At 38.7% G+C, this 22,500-nt stretch overlaps 1 protein-coding gene and 1 pseudogene across 1 annotated transcript in view; both read right to left on the reverse strand.

Annotated features, from left to right (window-relative positions):
* Positions 1 to 5,058: 5,058 nt before the first annotated feature.
* The window catches only part of LOC138051840 (EGF-like repeat and discoidin I-like domain-containing protein 3), a 23,256-nt gene continuing 5,814 nt past the window's right edge, over positions 5,059 to 22,500 (reverse strand). The window contains exon 5 of the mRNA XM_068898132.1: positions 5,059 to 10,324. Within this exon, the coding sequence (XP_068754233.1) occupies positions 10,181 to 10,324 (144 nt within the window). The 3' untranslated portion in view covers positions 5,059 to 10,180. The remainder of the gene's footprint in view (positions 10,325 to 22,500) is intronic.
* Positions 12,581 to 13,242, reverse strand: LOC138051842 (uncharacterized; annotated as a pseudogene).

A 22,500-nucleotide genomic window follows, 5' to 3' on the forward strand; every position in this document is an offset into this window, starting at 1 on the left:
GGCCAAAGAAGTTTGTGACAGTTGATGATACTGTAGTTCACTGGCAGTCGCACATGCAAGTCACGCGAGCAGCTAGTTCCAGGCTCTTTCGGCATAAAAATGTGAACACTAAAATGGCTTCCCAAAGGCAGGGCCAGGCCTCATATTCTTCTATTAGACGTAATATCAGGCCATTACTCGATCTTGCCGCATTGCCCTTCTTGAGCAATGAACATTTAGTGATACGCTTCTTTTTTTGCAGTGTCTCTTGATCTAATTCTTGCGAGTTGACGCTTTCTTCAAAGGATATCTTCTCTAATATATCTTGGTCTTCAGTATTTTCTTTGTCATGATTATCATCTTGGATGTAAACTCGAATTTCTGAAGCTGCAGCTGAGCCTTGCGAGGAACTTTTGGTGGCCATTTTAAATGAGCCCGCTGATGTTTGGGGAAAACAGCTGACCAAAAACTATCATGAACTATCATACGCGTGGTCAAACGAGGAAAACTATCATCAACTATCATGAAGAATTTGAACAAGCTCAAAATGAATGATAGTTGATGATAGTGTATAATAGTTGATAGTTGGTGGTCCAACAGAAGAGCGAGCTTCAACTATCATTGACTATCATCAACAATCATGTAGATGTTGTGGTTTAAAATTTTTCAAAGCAATCCAGTTTTGATTTTTTTCTTCGTTTAATTAATATTCCTTATCATAATCTGAAACAAAGGAAAATCAAAATTGAAATTGTGTTCAAAAAAAAAAAAATCAACCAGGAAAAAATTTGAACCTGTAACCTTCACGCTATAACAATGCCCTTTCTAAGTCTGAAACAAAGGAAAATCAAAATTGAACTGGTGTATAACAAAAATTCAAGCAGGAAAAAATATGAACCTGTAACCTTATAAAAATGAGTCCCAAAAGAGATCTATAGTGGTAAATTATATTACAGCAGTACTTTACAGGCAAAATAACAGTTACCTCAGTCAGTTTGCAAATCTACTTTCTGAACTTTAGTTGGTACATTGCCATTTGGTTCCTAAAAATATAAATAAATTGCCTCATGGTAAAGGAGTTTGAAAACAACATTAGATTTGCCAGTTAAGTCCTTACTCTTTATACATTATTAACCTCTTAAGTACTAAAAAAACAGGAGTGCCATACTAGGGAATATTGGCCCGAGGTCAAGTGATCGATCCAAACAAAACAACCAAAGGCCAATATTTTCCAGTACAGCCCCAAGCAAGTGAGGTTAGTAAGTTGTTAATTACAGTGTACATAACAGTATTTCTTTGACAATCAGAAAATTTTCTGTTTGGAAAAGATGGGGCATTATTTTCAGGAAGGGGAGATGCAGCTTTAAGCCAGATGGAATGGAGCCTCTGAACATGCCAGTACCGGATAGCCTTCCCCCATCCCAACAAACAGCCTAAAAACAGTTTTTGAGTGGCATTGCGGAGATGATGAATTCTTATCTAAAACCTAAAGTCAAAAGTAAGTGAGTCAAGATAGACTTAATCATGGTGCCCAAGCTGTTTTTGAAACAACTTCTTTTGGATTTGAGCTTGAACAAGCTGTTTTCAGCCAGGGAAGTGTGTTGTTCACACAAGTTACTCACAAGGTTTATGACGGCAATGTAAGTTGAAGTCCAAACTGTAATCAAGGATTCCTACTTATTGGGACACACGTTAAAATTAAAAGTGTGAGTTACATGTAACTGTAATCCTCAGGTATATTCTACCCACGAGGACACAAGGTTAAAAGGACTGTAATCTTAAACACATCGCTGGCCACTGAGTGAAGCGACTAAATCATTGCATTTTACGGTGTTTTATCTTGAATAATTTCGGGTCACGAGGTTCCCCTTCACAATCACATATTCTCCTCAGTTATTTGAAGATCCAGAGTGTTGATCTGGCCGGGGTTCGAGCCCAATGCTCAACCAACTGAGCCACCAGTGCACTGGGAATCATACACAATTTACATGTAATCAAGGTGTGGTAAAATCTGATATTATTTTTATTATCTGACCTCTGCTTTTCCTTTGCATGCTCTTTTCCTTGAGCTGTCCTTAGAGCACCAACAAAAAAATTCCCAGAACAAAAAGAGAAAGAGTTTCATCACTAAACTGAAGGAATACATACTAGACCCCTGCTACATCTGTACCTTGAATGTTGGTGTAAACATATATAGGAATAGCAATAATAAAATGAATCATTACTCCATACTGAAAGTGCCAATTAAATGTTCAACATTTAAAAAAAATGCATGTATCATGCACAAGCACAAGAAAGATGTCATGTCCTACATTGTATTACACTAGTGCTTGTACAGCACATTCATACGGGTGTACATGTACATGTGTGCTTGATTCACAAGAGGATAAATTTACAACCGTCCACTTCGCCACACTGAGTTTCTCTAAACATGTGTTGCCTGTGCATGAGCTCATCATAAGACTGAGATTAGAGTTGTCATTATCTACATGTAAACTCTCAAGAGGTTATATCAGAAACCCATAAGGGCTGAAACGTGTAACGCGCGTTCACAGCTTCCGAATATTCAGTGCGAACTGATTGGTTGAATGTTTCAGTGCTAAGTACCATATTTGGAAACCCCTCGCTCTTGTTGTTCCAAATATGGTACTTAGCAAATTGAATATTCAGAAGCTTGTTTCCCAGCACTCAAGGGGCCGTTACACGCTTCAACCCTTATGGGTTTCTGGTTATATATAACACTCATATCAAGTCTGAGAGGTTGAAATGGGAAAAGTTATTTCACCTGCTGTTGGTAAGCACTTGGCTTCCTTGAAGAACACATAATGTTGCTTATGTGCTTCCTGCCCTTTGTTTTGTACAGAGTAACCTGGCCAGCACCTTCCACCTGATAAACCCCATAGAGGATTTTTATGTCTGCATCTAGCAAAATTGTATTGCAGAGTTCTTAATTAACTCTGCTGTCTTCTTCCGTTGTCCCAGGACATGCCTTTAGCCCTCCTGATCCTTTCCACTTTCCAAAACAAAGCAAAAAAGGAAATAGAAATATAACAAGGCATTATTTTGGATTTACTTTTCTCGGTCAATAAACAATGTACACCCAAAGGATTAAAAAACAAGAACATTTTAAACAATCCACAATCTGATTATCATCCTCTTGCCCCTGACACACAAAATTATTACATGGGCAAGGCATGAAAACTGCTTGGAAAAAAAAGACAACAATTGTTATATAGCTGAACTTTTCCCCCAAGAGTGTGCGCTCTCATAGGTTACTTCAAGGTCACATGACATCTAACAATAAAACTGTTTCCTGCCAAAGGTCTCTGAGTCTTAGTCTCTGGACAATAGTGCAAAATCTATGATGTCAGAGGGTAACAGTGCACTGTAACCTGCAAATGTTGACCAACGACCGCCATTTCTGTTGCCGTTGCATGTTTTTCTTTTTGTGCTATGTAACAAATCACTTAATGACTGGTCCCTCAGGACACAGTTCATTTTGTTTCCCTCAAATTTCAATGTTTTCCTCGGCTGCACCTCGGGGAAACATTGAGATTCTCAGGAAACAAAATTAAATGTTTCCCAAGAGACCAGCCATTAAATGCTTATTACTGACTATTCATTTTAAAGTGGTTACCCATAACAAAGAGTGTACTGTACATGTAGGACAAGTACATGTAAGCTTTAACAGGCAGATGGGCATAAAGGCATCCTGTGAATGCCCATGTTTGAGAGGAAATTATTTAATGGTTCCATCAAATGTTGCCTTTTTAGTCAATTATTGGCTTGAGTAAACCTTCTACAAAATAATGGATGCCAAATTGCTGGCTGCCTTAAAAATTCAATTCCACATGACCAACATTGAGCTTGTTGGATGTCAATACCTTCAAATTCTTAGCATAACACCAAGCAACATATAGCAATTATTTTAGAAGCAGTTTCTTGAACGATAATTACAATTACAAGACTCCCATATGAATAGCAAATATAGGTTGGTGTACGAGTCCCGTCTGAACAGCCACTTTGTAAATTTAATCCATGACATTTACTCCACTATGGCTTCTACAATTTTATAGAAGCTTAACTTTCACTTGTGCATTGCAAACCCAGGGTCACTTTACATGGCAATCAGGCTTACTGAATAAAATAAAGCTTCATGTTTTGATACAATCGATCTTGATCAACTAGCCTTTGTGCATTTTTTTTTTGTCTTGAGATGCCGACTAATTTCAGCTCCAATTAGAGACAATTATGGAGAGTTCAGTGTCTACTGTAAAAGAAGAGCCGGTTACAACATTTAAAGCACAACATAATGCGACAAAAAACAAATTACCTTACCTCAAAAGAAGCACAAGGCATCGGAGTAATCGAACTGGTTTTCAATTGAGCCATATTTCCTCGATGTTAGCGAGAGTTATCCTGACGGAGATCGACGGCCATTAAAAAGCAGATTTTTGCGCCAAAAATAACCCGCTGTGATTATAGAGGCGCGGTTACAGAGTTAAGCGAGCCCACACTGCCTCTGACAGCGTTTGGTTTTTTGAGCTTGCAACGTGTGAATACTCTAATCTATCTGTGACAGAAAAATTAATTTAGACACTGAGCCTAAAGGCTGGTTTTCATTTTACACTGTCTCGTGTTCATTATCACCTCCTGAAACAAAAGTAAACGAAAAAGCCATGACATTCAGAACTCCGTTTGTCAATTCAGTCGAGGTGATTCTTTGGTCGTGGTTTGTGTAATTCTTTTCGTCTTTGCATTCTGAAATGATAATTGAAATTCAACTTGCAATTGTCATTACAAGGGGCATAGTCCATTCTATTACTTTCTCTGCGTCGATTCACAACACGTGTGATTGATGAAATAGTCGATGAAATACAACATGATGGATAAAATCAATTTCAGTCGTTACCTAAATCGTGAGATATTACCCTGGATGCCACGGATACCACAGGTTTTTTTTTTTCTCTCTTAGATTAAGAGCAGCGACTCGCGACTCGCAACTCGCTATTCTGTCGCTCTAAGAGAGAAAAAACCTCGGGCAAATTTACATGATTTACTTGTTCGAACATCAGTGAAGAAAGTCTCGTGAAAATTTTATTAACATGGTTTTTGAAAACTCCACTTCCATGTTATTTACATGCTCTCCACCTTGAACTTCCGAAAGAATGATTTTCAGTCACTATTTACAGTTAATTTACATGATCAACTGAAGCATGAAAGTTTCATGGAAATTCGATTTACAGGATTGTAACAATTTACATGTTATTTACAGGATATTTTAAACCCATTTACATGATTAACATACTGTAAATTCATTTGAAACAATCTAAATGTTATTTACATGTTCCTCCATTTATACTTCAAGAACATGACCATGTCAATTACTATTTACAGGTTATTTACCTTATTCACTCCAACATGTAAATACCTTGTAAATCTTAGTTTACGGAACTTAACGTGTAAATTGTAATTTACAAAACATGTAAATCCAAATTTACACTTTGGAAACTGGATTTACATGTGCCTGTAAATTTTCAAGTTTTCCAGTGTTAAGGTCGCAATCTTGTACAGCGAGTTGACAGTTTGACTTATGATATTTATATTTCAACAACTTCGTGTAAATTGTCGATGTCGTTAAGATTTTTTTTACCACTGCACCGCGCTTTAATAGCGTGTATATTTTTAGTCGCAGTAAAATAAAAGAGACATTTTTATCAAGCCAACGTAGTGTTTGGTGTATTCTTTTATGTTAGTGTTTGTTCTGAAGAAGCAACTTTGGCTACTAACGAAATTAATTTTTTTTAAAGCGAACGTCAATCGCCGCTCGACATTGAAGTCGTCTTGTCGATCACAAAAGCTCTTGCTTTTAGTTTGACCGCTTTTGTAAGAATTCATGCCCTGTGGGAATATCACATTAGCTCTTTTGACCTTTTTATTTTAGAAATGCCTTGTTAAACGAATATTTTTTCGCCCAGGTGCGGTTGCGGGATCAAAATATAACGAAAACACTACCCTAGTGGAAAAATGTTTGTCGACGAGTGCCACGTGACCAGCGTGAACCAGGGTCTTCTCTCAACGACAATGGAGGCAGAGAAGAGAGACCCTGGGAACGAGGTTGCGCCGTGATTACGTTACCGCGGCATGTTTACTCGTCAAACAGTGAAGCATCTGTGTCAAATGATGGCAAGATACCGGGTTTTTAAAAAGTTTCTTTTTCTGTCAAGTGTTATAAAGTTTGACAATGAAATGAGCGAAGTCAAAACAAAGATCACAATCGCCCAACTCTTGTTTATGCAAAGTCAAAATTTACTCTCCAAGACGCGTACGACGTTATTATCACCAGGTAATTCCATCATTTTGGAAATAGCAGCTACTTTATTATTCATCTGCGTCACAAGTTTTCACTGATTTTGGGGCTCATTTTGTTGAAACTCGAGCACGCTTTCAACAGGCCTGTGAACCCTTCCCGCTTACAGAGCAAAACTAAAAAACCTCTCGCATATCACATTTCAACCTTAAGCTCGAAAATTCAATACACAACATGATATTATAATTCACAAAGGCAGAAAATACCACAGAATCCTTTTCCAGCGAAAGTTTTATTGAAACAAACAACATATTTGCTCTTAGAGGCGAAAACCTCTTCCTATTTCATTGCGTGCGTGAAGACAACAAACTCAATTGTGTCAAATTACCTTGTACTTCAGGTAAATACTGCTCACTTTGATTTCGTCTCGACGGGCGATAGATTGTTGTCGAAGTCCAGTACTCGTCGCTTTTGAGATTCATGCCTAGTTTATCCAACTGACTTTCCATTATTGAGCTCCATAAGGGTATATTTTGTTTAAGGATCCACTAAAACGCCATTCGCGTTGCATGACTTTCGACGCCATTGCAGGCTAAGTTAATGATTCTACTGTGTCCACCAGAGAAATCTACGCAGTTCCACTACCCTCTCGATCCTACGAAAATACGCGCAGAAGGCTCTATCCACAAAGACACCACTTACCAGGGAAGTGACAGGCAAGACTTTTACCGACACGGAAAAAAAAAAAAAAAAAAAAAGAAAAAAAATAAAAAAAACTAGATGCTTCTGTGAAGCATACACTGGCTTGCCTGTGGTACGTGCTACAGAAAATCAGAAGGCACTGAATTGCGTGGTATTGAAATACAGCATTCCAGTCTCTGAAGAATAACAAATAAAAGAGAAGCGAGAAACATTGGCTTCTGGGCTGACATGTTGATAATTTTCAAGTTCCTTCACAACTTCTTTTCACCACAAGTGTGCCCTATGAGCATCCGAAAACTTTGTAATACTAAACTTCACTGAAGTCAAGCCCTGTTTCGCGGGGTTAGTGTTGGGATGGGAGACCAAAACAATAAACCCCTCATAAAAAAGAGAAACATCTGACCGAAAATACTATTAACGCTAACAAATGCGAACTCAGCAAGGTACAGATTCTGTTAGCGTGCTTTATGCAAAACAAATATTGATGAAAAAGCAAATAAATATCGATACACAGTTTTCAGAAAGAGCAAAAGGAAGTTTCCCGGACGGTCGATCGAGAATAAAATATTTACGACATGAAAACAACTTGAATATAGATCGTTTTCACTGTCACGCAATAAAAAAAATAAATCAAAAACTATCCAGTGCAAAACGCTAAGAAATTGTTATCTTATAGAAGATAAAGAAATAAGACACTTGTCCAAGTTTTAGGCCTCTGCGTTTCCCCAAACTTCAGATATTCGTCGAAATGTTTCGCAGAAATTTACAGAGCCCAGTATGAAAACGCCATATTGGTGGCCGGCGGCCGGAAAATAGTGTAAACATCTGGAACTGACTTTGGCTATCTAGGCGACTGATTATCACTACTGAAAAGACAAGCATTTACATAAGCACTTTTCCTAATGCTCTAACTTCTAAAAGGGCTCAAAATCATGAGATAAGTATATATTTTTCAACAAACTTGATCGTAGCTTTGTGTCACGCACCTACATAATCCGGAAATTCAAAATGCTCTGGTTTCCAAACGAAGCACGCTATTGAGCTGTGAAATTGTCAACAGATATAGATATGCCGCCTCTTATGCCTGATGAGGATAAAAACTTTGGTGGATCTTTAGTTTTAGATTTTGGAAGGTGATGACGTCACGTGAAAACGATCTATAGAATATAAAAAGTTACGATCAGCGACAAACATTTTGGGAGATTTTTGCTACGTTCAAGTAAATTGCAAAATCGAAAGTGACATGGCCGGAATTCAGCGGGCGCCGTGATTAAGTTACCGCGGCATGTTTACTCGCCAAACAGTGAAGCATCTGTGTCAAATGATGGCAAGATACTGGGTTTTTGTAAGTTTCTTTTTCTGTCAAGTGTTATAAAGTTTGACAATGAAATGAGCGAAGTCAAAACAAAGATCACAATCGCCCAACTCTTGTTTATGCAAAGTCAAAATTTACTCTCCAAGACGAGTACGACGTTATTTATCACCAGGTAATTCCATCATTTTGGAAATAGCAGCTACTTTATTATTCATCTCAAGTTTTCACTGATTTTGGGCCTCATTTTGTTGAAACTCAAGCACGCTTCCAACAGGCCTGTGAACCCTTTCTGCTTACAGAGCAATCCTAAAAAACTTCTCCCATATCACATTTGAACCTTAAGCTCGAAAATTCAATACACAACATATAATTCACAAAGGCAGAAAATACCACAGAATCCTTTTCCAGCGAAAATTTGATTGAAACAAACAACATATTTGCTCTTAGAGGCGAAAACCTCTTCCTATTTCATTGCGTGCGTGAAGACAAGAAACTCAATTGTGTCAAATTACCATGTACTTCAGGTAAATACTGCTCACTTTGATTTCGTCTCGACGGGCGATATATTGTTGTCGAAGTCCAGTACTCGTCGCTTTTGAGATTCATGCCTAGTTTATCCAACTGACTTTCCATTATTGAGCTCCATAAGGGTATATTTTGTTTAAGGATCCACTAAAACGCCATTCGCGTTGCATGACTTTCGACGCCATTGCAGGCTAAGTTAATGATTCTACTGTGTCCACCAGAGAAATCTACGCAGTTCCACTACCCTCTCGATCCTAAGAAAATACGCGCAGAAGGCTCTATACACAAAGACACCACTTACCAGGGGAGTGACAGGCAAGACTTTTACCGACACGGAAAAAAAAAAAAAAAAAAAAAAAGAAAAAAAAGAAAACAAACAAACTAAACGCAGACCTCGACTGGGTTTGCCCATAGGCAACCCAGTAATTAGGAATTCAACAAAAAGAAAAATCTAAAATATAATTCTTAAAAAATTGAATGTATGAATTTGTAAAGGGTGTTGCATGCTTTTTTTGTTGGATTTGGTGATGTTGTGTGCATAACATTGGTCTGCGTCTTCATAATTTTGGACTGAAAATTGTAGCATTGGTTAATTGGTGTTTTCTTTGTACACTGTAAGCAGAGTTTGGAACAGTAGGGTAATGTACACAGGTTTTCTGTATGGCCACCACTGTACACAAATAAATAAATAAATTATTATAATACCTTTCATTAAAAGTGAGCAGAAGTGAAAAGTAGTAATAGAATTAAACGTAGGGCTACACTTCACACAAGCGACCATAAGCTTGGAAGAATTACAAGAATAAGAATTCTTTAGAGTCTCAGAATATGAATAAGAATTCTTTAGAGTTTAGCTAATTATCGTACCCAAGTAATACAACCAGATGAAACAATCCATCCTTAATGGCACTTAATCTCTGCGGTTAATTACCTAATTAACGTGTCGTGGGAAATGGAGAGATTTTTGTCGAATATTCTATGTCCACTAGAAGTATTGCCTCACTTGGGTAAAAAAGCTGGAAGAAGTCTTATTTGTTCTTTATTTATAGCATATTCGTTATTTCCATGCGTGATACTCGTTAAATTTAAATTAATCAGCTATTGCTCTGGATCAATCTGGACTCAGGGTCCTATTAATTTTGTGCTAAACGTAAATGAAAGTTCATTTTACTCATTGTGTACACTAATTGCGAGTGGAATTCAACCACTTATAATAAGGGCTAACTTAAAATACTCTCTAGTCATTTTAACCTCTACAGTAAAACAAAAAGGGTTCATTCTGCGCTCAACCTTTTCTTAGTAACTCGCAATGCATTACGACCTATTTTTGTGAAAGCAAAGTAAGTGCTCTACTCTTGCACATATATTTCAACCCTCAAACAAGGCCAGCTGTGGAATGTCACTGGATAAAAGCGAACATATCTGGCTTTGATGGTAGAATTAAGAGAATGTTTGACAACCACTGCATTGGACCCTGTGCTCCCTGGAAAGACCTGTGAATATAAGAAAAAAAAAAGTTAATTTATTTACAAATTTGTAAGTGATCAAAGTAATGTTGTTTTTTGGAAACTTTAAGTAGAAGGTGTATACTACACGAAAAATGGAACGTTTTTCAACAGCTAGTTTCATTTAAATTCTGTCAGCGCCTGATGCGCTTGGAATTTCTGATCGTTTTTAGTCGTTTTCAAAAAGCAATGTCGTGGGTTCTACTATTGTAATATTCCCGCGCTATTAAACCAAACTGAATGAACTGAATGAAACTTCCTCTCATAAAAACTACTGGAGGAGCGGTTACATAGCTGACACAAACAAGACTGTTCTACAACTATGCAAGAGAACTTTGATCGTTTCAACCCTCTTATCACCTAAGTGTAGCGATATGATGACAATCTGTTTCAATAAAATGATAAAAAAGGGTTATAATCATAGTCATGTGTTAATAACAATTATTGATTTTCGAACATCTTAGTAAGATATAGATTTAGCCAAGCCTAAAAGCGGAGCTCCCGTTTCTAGCCTCAGAAAGTAATATAGTGTACATGGAAATAATTATGCTTCTGCATAAAGTACAAAATTAAACGTCATTAGTGTATACAGTTTACAGTGGTCAAACACCTCTGAGCTGACAGCAGCAAATAGACACTGAGCTTTGCAAACATATAACCAACAATTTTAATCAACGATTCAAAAAACTGAAATCACATGCACAGTAATCTCTTTCACAACGTACATTTTCCGTTTGACTGATAATCTTTTCACCCTCTCTCTTCAGTTTAGAACAACAGAAATAAAATACTAATTAAAAAGTCAAGCTACATAAAGCGTAGTAATTCTCTTAAACTCGACTGCAATTTCACAGTCAAACAAAGCAGCTTACGCCTGGACTTCTACTCCACACAAAAAGCCTATATATTGAAAGCTATTATTTTAGTGTGGACAGTCGCCACAGTAATGATGAATTGTCGACCGTAGCCGGCCACAATACGAAACCGCGTGCAAAACACTGAAGACAACGATTGTTGTACTAAACTCAATCGCTGTTGGATATTTTGCCGAAAATCGCAGGTTCGAGCTTACTAAACCGCTTTTCTAAGTCTTATCTGGCCAAAAGGAACCTAAACTGTCCCAAACATTGCTTACAAGTGCATTCCTTGTAGATAAATTTACTGCAATCCAGTATAAATCTATGCGGCGTTTATTTTTGTCTGACGAAATAGACAATGATGACAAGAAAACTCGCCAATAATGTCTGCTGTAAGCTTGAATAGTGACATGGTGTGTGATTGTTGAAATATGCCAGAATCTCTGTCAACACGGAGTTGCAAACGTTTCAGGCCTTCTTCGTTTTTTTGGTGAATTTACAAAATGTGTGAGGAAGCGAGGCATGGATTAAGAAGGATAACATTTCACCTGAAAGCTAACCGTTGAAAATAAGTGTTTTGTCTCTCTTTCTATTTCTCTCAGCTTTACGTTGTTCTTCATTGAAATTTTTCTTCTTCTCCTTCCTCGGCCTCTTTCGAAGCTTTCTTGTCTTCAATTTCTCAATTTTGTCGCCTCTTCTCTCGAGCTCTTTCCTGCTCTTTATCCCTTTGCTCGTCACTAATAGTGAAAACTCTTTTTCAAAAGCGACCAAGGTCAGTGGGATAAACGCCGGCTGCACAAAAGTTTCCCGCCAAGAAAATCCGCCCATTCGCGCCCAAAACCTGCATTCGCCAGACTCCCCTCCCTTCTGTCATGATTATTGATTCATTGTGTGACTCAATAACGCAACCATTGTAATTGGGTATAGTATAATGATTTGCCAAATAAACAGTTGAATCTAGACATGAGTCGGGAGTAATGATAACACCTTCCCTTTCTTATCCTCCCATCCCCCTCCCCCAGAGTCTGTACAGACGGACGTACGCTCGGTCAATCACGTGACAACCAAACGAAAAAAGGTTGACCATATTCTCCTAAGGACGTTCGTGCTACTGCGCAGTTAGTACGACTGTTATATGTCACGCATTAATACTTCAAGCAACAAAAGCGTCGGGGAAAAATTTCCAGGCCAGCAAAAGAATGTTTGATCAGTAGAGATTTACTGAAGCAAAGGCATATAAAAAACCAGGAAAGATTTATTGCTGCTCGACTATCAAAGCAAGAAAGCCTGACGTTTCGGGGTCATCATGACTGCATTATCAAGAGACTAGTGAAATAGCATGCAAATAAGGAAAGGTACAAGATAAGCATAAATTACAATAAACGGCCTAAACAAACACCTTGGCGCGGATGGAATCCGTTTGCACGTTCAATGTTGGTTTACGCATGCGAATGTATAACATTTTTTAAACGAGGCAATCAAATTTGCTGGTACATTTCGTGATGGTGTGAAATTGCTCAGTGAAGCGTTCAGACATTTTACTATTGTGTTGCAGGTTATAATGCTTGTAAATCGAAGATGACTTTCTAGAGTGCCCTTCTACGCGCCCTTGTAAGTAACCAAGTGTATAACTCACATACCATGCATCACACAGGTTACATTTAAATTCATAGACAAGAGACATTGTTGGTTGACAATAGGGGGCTTAAACTCATGTCGCTTAAGTTGTTACTCGAGCTTAGGGCTTACAAACACTGGTTGGACAATGACGTTCAACTTGGAACTTAGATTGTTCAGTTGTTGTTTAACATAATTAGCTGAAGCTGAAGACTGGTCCTTAAAGGGTAACACCACTCTCACAGTCACCGATGGTACAACTGGTGATGGACAGGGCTCCTGAAATGAAATCCTTCTCTCAACGAACCGCTTGATTGTAGTTTCAATCAGTGGCTTTGGGTATTTCAAGTTATGAAAAACCCCTCTAAGGCGGACACATTCCTTCGAGAAGAATAACCAATTAGAAGATAATCGATAAGCGCGATCCACCATGGTGGTAGCTAGGCTGCGTCTGTATTTAATGTCAACGTGACTCTGGAAATGATTCTTTTGATGTCCACCTTGCTCTCAATCTTTGGTGCACGGTTAAGTAATTCAGTTCCTAAAAAGGGAAGTGATCCTTCCCGTTCGATTCCATGGTAAACGTTTGGGAAGGATGGGTAGAGTTAAGGGTATCTAGAAACTGGCCAGCGGTCATCTTATCAGGCATTACGGCAAGGGTGTCATCGATGTACCTGAATTACTTAACCGTGTACCAAAGATTGAGAGTAGGGTGTACATCAAAAGAACCAACACGGGTCTCCTTCTGCATTTCCAGAGTCACGTTAACATTAAGTACAAGCGCAGCCTAGTTAACACCATGGTGGATCGCGCTTATCGATTATCTTCTAATTGGTTATTCTTCTGGAAGGAATGTGACCGCCTTAGAGGGGTTTTTCATAACTTGAAATACCCAAAGCCACTGATTGAAACTACAATCAAGCGGTTCGTTGAGAGAAGGATTTCATTTCAGGAGCCCTGTCCATCACCAGATGTACCATCGGTGCACCTGTGAGAGTGGTGTTACCCTTTAAGGACCAGTCTTCAGCTAATTATGTTAAACAACATCTAAACAACCTAAGTTCCAAGTTGAACGTCACTGTCCAACCAGTGTTTGCAAGCCCTAAGCTCGAGCAACAACTTAAGCGACATGAGTTTAAGCCCCCTATTGTCAACCAACAATGTCTCGTCTATGAATTTAAATGTAACCTGTGTGATGCATGGTATGTGGGTTATACACTTGGTCACTTACAAGAGCGCGTAGAAGGGCACACTAGAAAGTCATCTTCGATTTACAAACATTATAACCTCCAACACAATAGTAAAATGTCTGAACGCTTCACTGAGCAATTTCACACCATCACGAAATGTACCAGCAAATTTGATTGACTCGTTTAAAAAATGTTATACATTCGCATGCGTAAACCAACATTGAACGTGCAAACGAATTCCATCCGCGCCAAGGTGTTTGTTTAGGCCGTTTATTGTAATTTATGCTTATCTTGTACCTTTCCTTATTTGCATGACCCCGAAACGTCAGGCTTTCTTGCCTTGATAGTCGAGCAGCAATAAATCTTTCCTGGCAAAATAATGGCACATTTATTTCCAATTCATCATGAAACGTTAAAGATAAAGGAACGGGAGACTGGAAAAAGTCTGGAAAAGGTAGCTAATCGAATAGTGGCTGAAAAGTTTTGAAAACTCGACGAAGGTTAGTTTTAGTCAGCGACGTTGCGTAAATTTAATGGGGTTGGTTTTTTAAAAATGTTTTTATTAGGCTACGAACTTCTTAGTTCAAGGAAATGCGTGTTTTTGAACTTTTTCCCCTTTACTTTTATGAAAATAGAGCTGAATTGTATTGTTTTCCTTCCACTTGAATAGTACGGACCTACGAGGAAACAACCAGAGATTATATTTTACGAAAACCACACTCCAGAAGGTGAGCATGACGGCAATGGAGAGATATAGTACAAAACACTAACCAAATAAAGACAACGCCTGTTTGAAACTTCGCTGCTATGCTCGAGAAAGTTACAAAAGCTTTTCATCGATCGGTTCTGTCTAGGGTTCCAGTCCTTCCCCGACAGGTCATGCAAAAACGTCACAAACGAAATTTTCCAAGAGCTTCGCAAAATCACATCGATTTTACTCGTTTAGATCATCGGTGACTCCTATTTTTTAAGACATGAATCAATTACTCTTCTTGTAATCTACAAAATTGATGAAATGTAAAAAAAATCACAATGTAAGAAGTTATCTATTTAAAAATCTTTCTTTCCTTGTGTCCTGAATTTTGGAAGCGGTTAGCGCTTGCGAAAACGCTCGTTGAGGATTAACTCTACTGTTTACGACATCCCCAGCGGCATGCAATTAGCCAAAAAACCCACTCCTATATTTCTATGCACTGGAAACCTTCTCTCTAGCATATTATTTTTATGATTTTCGACGGATAAGTAGATGAGGTTACAACAGGTTATGATGACCCATCTATCAAAATTAGGGCATTTTCCCTTGCCTTTTTCTCCGAAACAAAGTCGGTGACTCCCCATTTTTTTTGTTGTTGTTGTTGTTGTTGTTGTCATTTTTGGAATAAGCAATTTATGACCTAACTTTAGGCGAGAAATGAAAGAAATTTCAATGTGGGAAGATTTTCGCGCGAACGTCCTTAAGTATGGGGCTCTGCCCCATGCGCGATAGGGCCCCGCTATGAAACTTTTAACTTCGTTTCCAGGTGGGCCAGCCCAAATGGTTCATAGTTTTTCTACTAGTTCTTCTCCACACCACTATTAGCCAATATAAAAAATACCATAATACTCTTTGTTTGTCCTCCAAAATTTGACATAATCATTGTTTCCACTTTGTCTTGGGATCATTTTGAGACCCAAGAGAAAGTAAAAACAATGTTTATGCAAAATTTTGGAGGGACAAATACAGAGTATTATGGTACTTTTTGATATTAGGTAATAGGCCATTTCCGAGTTCATGTCTGCCTCCTCTTCAAAGCCAGTCTAAGTGCAAAGTTTTTGTGACTACTGTGCATGCCCTTAGTCACTATTGCCATCGTGTGGGTTTTTCTGAAAATGAGTAGGTAACAATAGAATACAATTCGGAGCCAATCCGCACACAAAGAGTACTAGCCTGCGTAGCCGGCGCCACGAGAGGGGATTGCAAAGTCCGGGCTCTGCAAACAGTACGATGATTTGCCGATAGTTTGCGAGGGCGAACGAAATGCCCTCTTAGTTCGCAGACGATGATCTTTTGTGATTTGATCGGGTGAGATTTTTATATCTTACAACAGTTGCAGCACTTCTCGCAACTTTTATATTTTGTTTCTAAGTGGTCATTTGAGCCCGTTTATACGTTTAATGAAAGCCATTGAAGGAAAGCAAAAGCCCTTTGAGGGAAAACATGAGCTTCTTCCACCTTGCAGGTATATTGAGCCCGTATACGAAATAAACAAGGCTTTTCTATTGTCAAACTATAGATGATTTTCACGGTGAGCTAATCAAATTCTTCTAAATTTTTATCTATAGGAGGGTTAAGGTTAAATACTTTTTCAAGTTTGCAATTCCGTGACGTCTTTCATTACGACGATGCAGCATTTTGAATTTCCTAAAGGTCTCCTTACGTAAACAACATGAGACAAAGCAAATTTGATCGAAAAAAGGTCTATCTCAATGAATATCACCAGTTTGGGCGTTTCAAGTACATTAGGAATTGTGTTCCGGCATACACTTGTATTTTTTTTCCTGAGCGAAAAGTAAGCGATCGTCTAGATGTTTTTGTCGTTTCTCCATACATTAACTCCATACATTAAAGGCCGCAGATAGCCATGTGTTTTTTGGAGTGGTTAGGCAGATTAAAATGGCGAGCAACTGGCTTGGATGCATGCTTGTCATTCTTCTCAACATCGCGAAGGTGTTCGCGGAATCGCTCGCCATTTTAATCTGCCTAACCACTTCAAAAAACACATGGCTATCTGCGGCCTTTCCCTACATCTAGGTACGACGGAAAGCCGCAAGAATCTGGAACAAAAATTCATCTTTCAAATCGGCACCCTTAATCCTCACGGGATTAACGAACGCTTTTCATTTAAATAATATATTCCTATTTTTCACGTTGCCATGTTACCACCAATAGCGTAGCTCCTACTCTACTATAAAAACTACACGTAACCCATAATCCCTCGATTATCTCTGACGAAGGGCTAACGCTCGAAACGTCAGCTTTTAGAATCTCTGTACGGTGGCCAATTTACATTATCAACTCCGTTGATAAAACCAAATTTTTGTATATTACTTCCCGACGCAGCACCACAGTTTCTTTAGAAACTACCCCTTCATTCATCTCAGAAAGGAAGTCCCGCACATACCTGAGAATTTGTTTTCTGCAACTTTCCAATTTCTTGGCCTTTTTCATTGAACGGTTTCAAATTTATGTTTTTGTTGCATGAAAGTGAAAAACAATCTTTTGCATGTAAAAATTTCAATGGTCGAGAACTATCGATATCAGTTGTGGTGATTCTGTCAGATACCCCTATTCACACAACAGAACATTTTTAAAAGAACTATCCTACTTCTTCTATACTTTCCCCTTTTACATCTCCGTAGTAGTCACATGCGCCTCCCTAGCGCCTATTTTTGTAATAGTAATTAGTTCTACTTTACATATGAATGAAAACTAATTTTCATAAGAAAAACTGCGCACTTAGACTCGCTTTGAAGAGGAGGCAGACATGAACTCTGAAATGGTCTATTGCTGTGTAGCGTTTTACTGCTTATACTATCTTTGTCTTCGGTTGCTTACATTTTTGTCGGGATTTGTGTATTTTATTTTTCAAGTTAATTGCAGAACTAATAGATAAAATCAAATTAGCCCCTACACAACAAATTTAACTCGTTCCTACCAGGTTATCTCTGGAGATCATGACACGTACTATACATTTGCCCTGCATTCTGGCCTTTCTTGAGAAGCCATTTAAACTTAAAGTATAGGAACCTACATATATTCTGAATCATCACTTAATTGTCTTTCGCATGAAGGTAATAATTAACTGATATGCGTAAATTATATGGCTATATATTAACTTTTCTAAAGATTTTTTTCAATTTTTTTTGGTAATTTTCAAGTTTTAATGAGCTTATTTGAATAAAAGAAGAGCTAATGTTGTGTTTTTCATACAGATTTGTAATAAGTCTCAGAACCGAAATTTGAGTTCATGGACCATGTTTCGTGAAGGAAAAGTCACATGTTTTGGTTTTGAGATTGAGTAAAATATTCTCCCTAAAAAGCAAGAGGCACAATTTCACAGTCATTTGATGGATTTTTTCGCAATAGATTTAAGTATTGGCGGAGGCCGCTGCACCAATCTCGAGGGCATCTATCCTTGAGTAAGGCGTGCTGTGAAAAAAGCACCATTGCATTTAGGCCGCCTATAAGCATTTCGCCACTTAATTTTCCTGAGTTTCCAAATGATTTTTAATTCCCTTATTGCCGTGTGATCTTTCTCTTTGCCTTCATTTGTTTTTTCTAAATTTTTGCCAATTTTCTGTCTTTTCAATCGACGTGACAGGTTTATTAAAATGCAAAGGATGGAAGGAGTTCAGTTTCTTTTCTTCAGAGATTGGTGAGACATCTTTGTGTTTTGTAGAGCTGGCCAATTGTTAAACAAATTTTAAAATTTGGTTACCATAGCAGATCTGGCAAAATTTTCCTTCCAAAATTTTCTTGTTCCACAAAAAAAGTCTGAGACTTTTCATTTCTTCTGTAATATATATTTTCCGCTGGTATTCCAAGTAATTAGTTGCGGTGTTTTCATTTCACACCTGCCGCACCCACTATTGTGCATTCTGTTTTTCATGTTTGTCAGGGATTGGCCAGTTATTAGTATTTATACCCTCCGCTGTCTCTTGAGTACCATTCACGCTTGCGGTTCCATACAGTTTATTCATCTTTCTGCTTTAAGCCCATCTATTCGTGTGATGCCCAACGACCAGATACAGAGCGAAGGTTCGTCCGTTTCGGCTGAACTATTCCAAACGTCTTCGGGTGACAGTGGAGGCAACTCAGCAGCCGTTGATCAAGTCTTTTCCATGTTCAAAGATTTTCTTGAGAAAAAAAAAATTAGAAGACAAAGGAAAGCAAATTGAGCATAGAAGTAAGTTAGATAAAGAAGTTGTGCAGCTAAAGTTCAAAGGAAACCAGAAACAATTTGAGCTTAATGCCGAGCTGGATACCATTTTGGAAAGTATTGAAACCGAGAGTGAAAGCATCGAGCCAAAGTTGTCGCAAATCAAGAAGCTTTCCCAAGAAGGCAGGCAACGTATTCGAAAGCGGCAGAAGCTGATGAAAATCGCTGATAAAAGCATGGACGGCTGGCAGGTCGTAGCCGAGTACGAGTCAGACGAACTTGCATCCGGCTCCGAAGATGAAAAACGTCTTAAGAAGGCAAGGGAAGCTGCGAGTCGCAAGAGACGCCAAAAAGAACAACTCTCCAGTGATCGTGGAAAGAAACCAAGAATTGCTTTGGGCACTGATAATCAACTTTTTCGTGGTATAAGATAAAGAGTCTCCTCTATACTTTGTATGTTCATGGGTGTTTTGGATACGCTTGCGCATCCTACCATATTTCTCGTGGTATTTGTTTGTATTACGGGAATTTAAGGGTAAAATGTTTTACGTTCGTTTGAGCGAAGCGAATTAGAACGTAAATATATTTTCCGCTGGTATTCCAAGTAATTAGTTGCGGTGTTTTCATTTCACACCTGCCGCACCCACTATTGTGCATTCTGTTTTTCATGTTTGTCAGGGATTGGCCAGTTATTAGTATTTATACCCTCCGCTGTCTCTTGAGTACCATTCACGCTTGCGGTTCCATACAGTTTATTCATCTTTCTGCTTTAAGCCTTCCCCCCCTCCCCCCCCACCTCCCGTTTACTACAGGTTTCGTCATTGCCTTTATCTTTCAGGCCGTAGAGACGCTTTTGGCGACTTCTTCCGCTGTTTCAAATGCGGCAAATTTGGACACTGGGCTAAGGACTGCCAATCCTTGTTCTGGCCGGGAAGTTACCAGCCCCTTAGCTACAATTCTTTCCCTGGAATCTCCTACAACAAGCCAACCTCAGGCCAATCAGCTCAACAAAAGCAATGATGATGCCTTGGCGCAGGTACATCAGTTTACACAGGATTACGAACTTGAAAGCTGACATTCATTACGTGTTAAGGGTAATCTGAAGAATAATTTAGTTTTCTGCAGATCTATAGGTGCTCCGGATTTCATTTTGTCTATTATTGAAAATGGCTACAGACTGCCATTCATTAGTTTTCCGTTGGCCGTAAAACTGAAAAATAATAAGTCGGCTTGTATTTATGCTGTTTTTGTGGATCAAGCTGTTCTTGAGCTCCTTCATTCAGACCGGGTGCGTTTGGTTAATGAGCAGCCTTTTGTTGTAAATCCTTTGTCAGTTTCTGAACAACCATGCGGTAAGAAGAGCTTATTCTTGATTTGCGTCATGTCAACAAGTCATTAATTAAGCAAAGTGTTAAGTAAGAGGACTGGAAAATTGGTATGTCTTATTTTGTGAAGGACGGGTTCATGTTTTCCTTCGATTTAAAAAGTGGTTACCATCATGTAGACATTGCACAAGAGCACCAAACTTTTCTGGGGTTTTCATGGCGTGCGCCCGATTCCATTAAGGAAATATTTAATGTTTTTTCTGTGCTCCCGTTCGGTCTGTCCTCTGCCCCTTGGGTTTTTACTAAGGTTTTGAAGTTATTGGAGAGTACAGGGTCTTTGTAAAGCCATCTTCTTGGATGATGGTTGGGCGATTGTTCAGGATAGAGAAAGTTGTCTCATTAAGGCCCGGGCTGTAAGGGCGGATTTGTGCAACGCAGGTTTTGCTGTCAATGAAGATAAATCGGTATGGGAACCCACCCAAGTATTGGACTGGCTGGGTATTACCTGGAATGCTGCATTAGGTACTTTTAAATTGTGGAAAGGAGAATTGTTAAGATCATTAACTCAATTGATCATATTATTGAAGCCGATTTCAAAGTTACCGCGAGAGAGTTGTCTTCCTTCACAGGTCAAGTTATCTCTACCTGTCCTGTAGTTGGTAACATTGGCAGGATAATGACCAGACATTGTGTCTTGTCCACCGCGTGCAGGGATAATTGGGATTCTATATCCCTTCTTGACGATTACTGCAAGGAAGAACTGTATATTTGGAAGGAAAGTATGGTTAATATCAACACTAGGTATTGCTTTGTGAGTAAGGTGCCAAGTTATTTTGTGTATTCTGACGCCAGTTCCACCGGAGGTGGAGCAATTACTGATTTTAACAATGATTTTGTGTGCCACAAAACGTGGTCGGAGAACGAGAGAGGTCAAAGTTCAATGTGGAGAGAACTGTCTGTTATTGAGTTTCTTTGCAATCATTTGCCTCAGTGTTGGATCACATGTTAAGTGGTTTACGGATAGCCAAGTAGCTGCTCAGATTGTTGAAGTGGGCAGCATGAAATTAGGTTTGCACAAATGGCCAGAGGGATTTTTGATATTTGTATCCGATCGGGAATTCATTTAGATGTACAGTGGATCCCTCGCACTTCGAATCAACAAGCTGTTTATATAAGTCGTTTAGTTGATACTGATGATTGGCAAATTACTGAAGAATTTTTTCTTTTTCTCGATGGCTTGTGAGGTCCGCATAGTGTAGATTGCTTTGCAAATTATTATAACCGCAAGATCCCCAGGTATTTCTCGAGGTTTTGGAATCCCAATTCCTCGGGTGTTGATTTTTCTTTCAGTCTCTTGGAGGGGAAAATTGCTTAGTAGTCCATCCAGTTGGTATCATCCCACGCGTATTACATTATCTTAAATCTCAGAAGGCCGTTAGACTAAAATTTACTGATTAATTTATTGGACGGTGTGTCTACTAGCCTATGTTTTTTCAGTTGTTGGCGCTGGCCAAGGCAGTATGCCGTTTATTTGTAAGGCACTGGCCTAATGTTTGGTCTGTCATTTCATATGGTGCTGTCCTAATAGGAGTATAGTTGATTTATGTGGCACTGGCCTAATCAATGGTTGTTGATCTACGCGGCACTGGCCCATACGATCATTTAACGTCTTACGTGGCACTGGCCTCATCAATGGTTGTTGATCTACGCGGCACTGGCCCATACGATCATTTAACGTCTTACGTGGCACTGGCCTCATCAATGACTGATTTTTGTACGGTTATTAAAGGATGTTCTGTCTTTCTTTTGTTCTTCTAGTATGTATGTTTTGTTCTTGTCTTTACAGATTATGCTATCAAGTAATTCTTGGAAAGGCTTTCAACAGTTTTCTTCAATCAACGTTTATGAAGTGCTAAATGTTATGTTGAAGTCCAGGTCGGATTCGACCACTAAAGCTTACGTTCGTGTTATCAGAAAGTTCTTGGACTGGTCTAAAAGTAGACAGTTCAACATGCAGTTACCTTTTCCTCTTAGTGTTGTTTCTCTATATTTGTTTGAAGTTCAGCAGTCTTCCGCTTCTAGCTCCTCAGTAATTTTAGCCCATGCGGCCCTTAAATGGTTACATTCTTTTGTCCCTAGTTTGGATCGTAATCCTTTAGATAGCGAATTTTGCAGAAATGTCGTCGAATCCGCTAAACGCCAGAAGTCATAGCCAGTTATGAAAAAGAAGCCTATTTCCACAGAAATTATAAGGCG

This window comes from Montipora capricornis, chromosome 6 (genome assembly GCF_036669925.1).
Source record: "Montipora capricornis isolate CH-2021 chromosome 6, ASM3666992v2, whole genome shotgun sequence".
NCBI lineage: Eukaryota > Metazoa > Cnidaria > Anthozoa > Scleractinia > Acroporidae > Montipora > Montipora capricornis.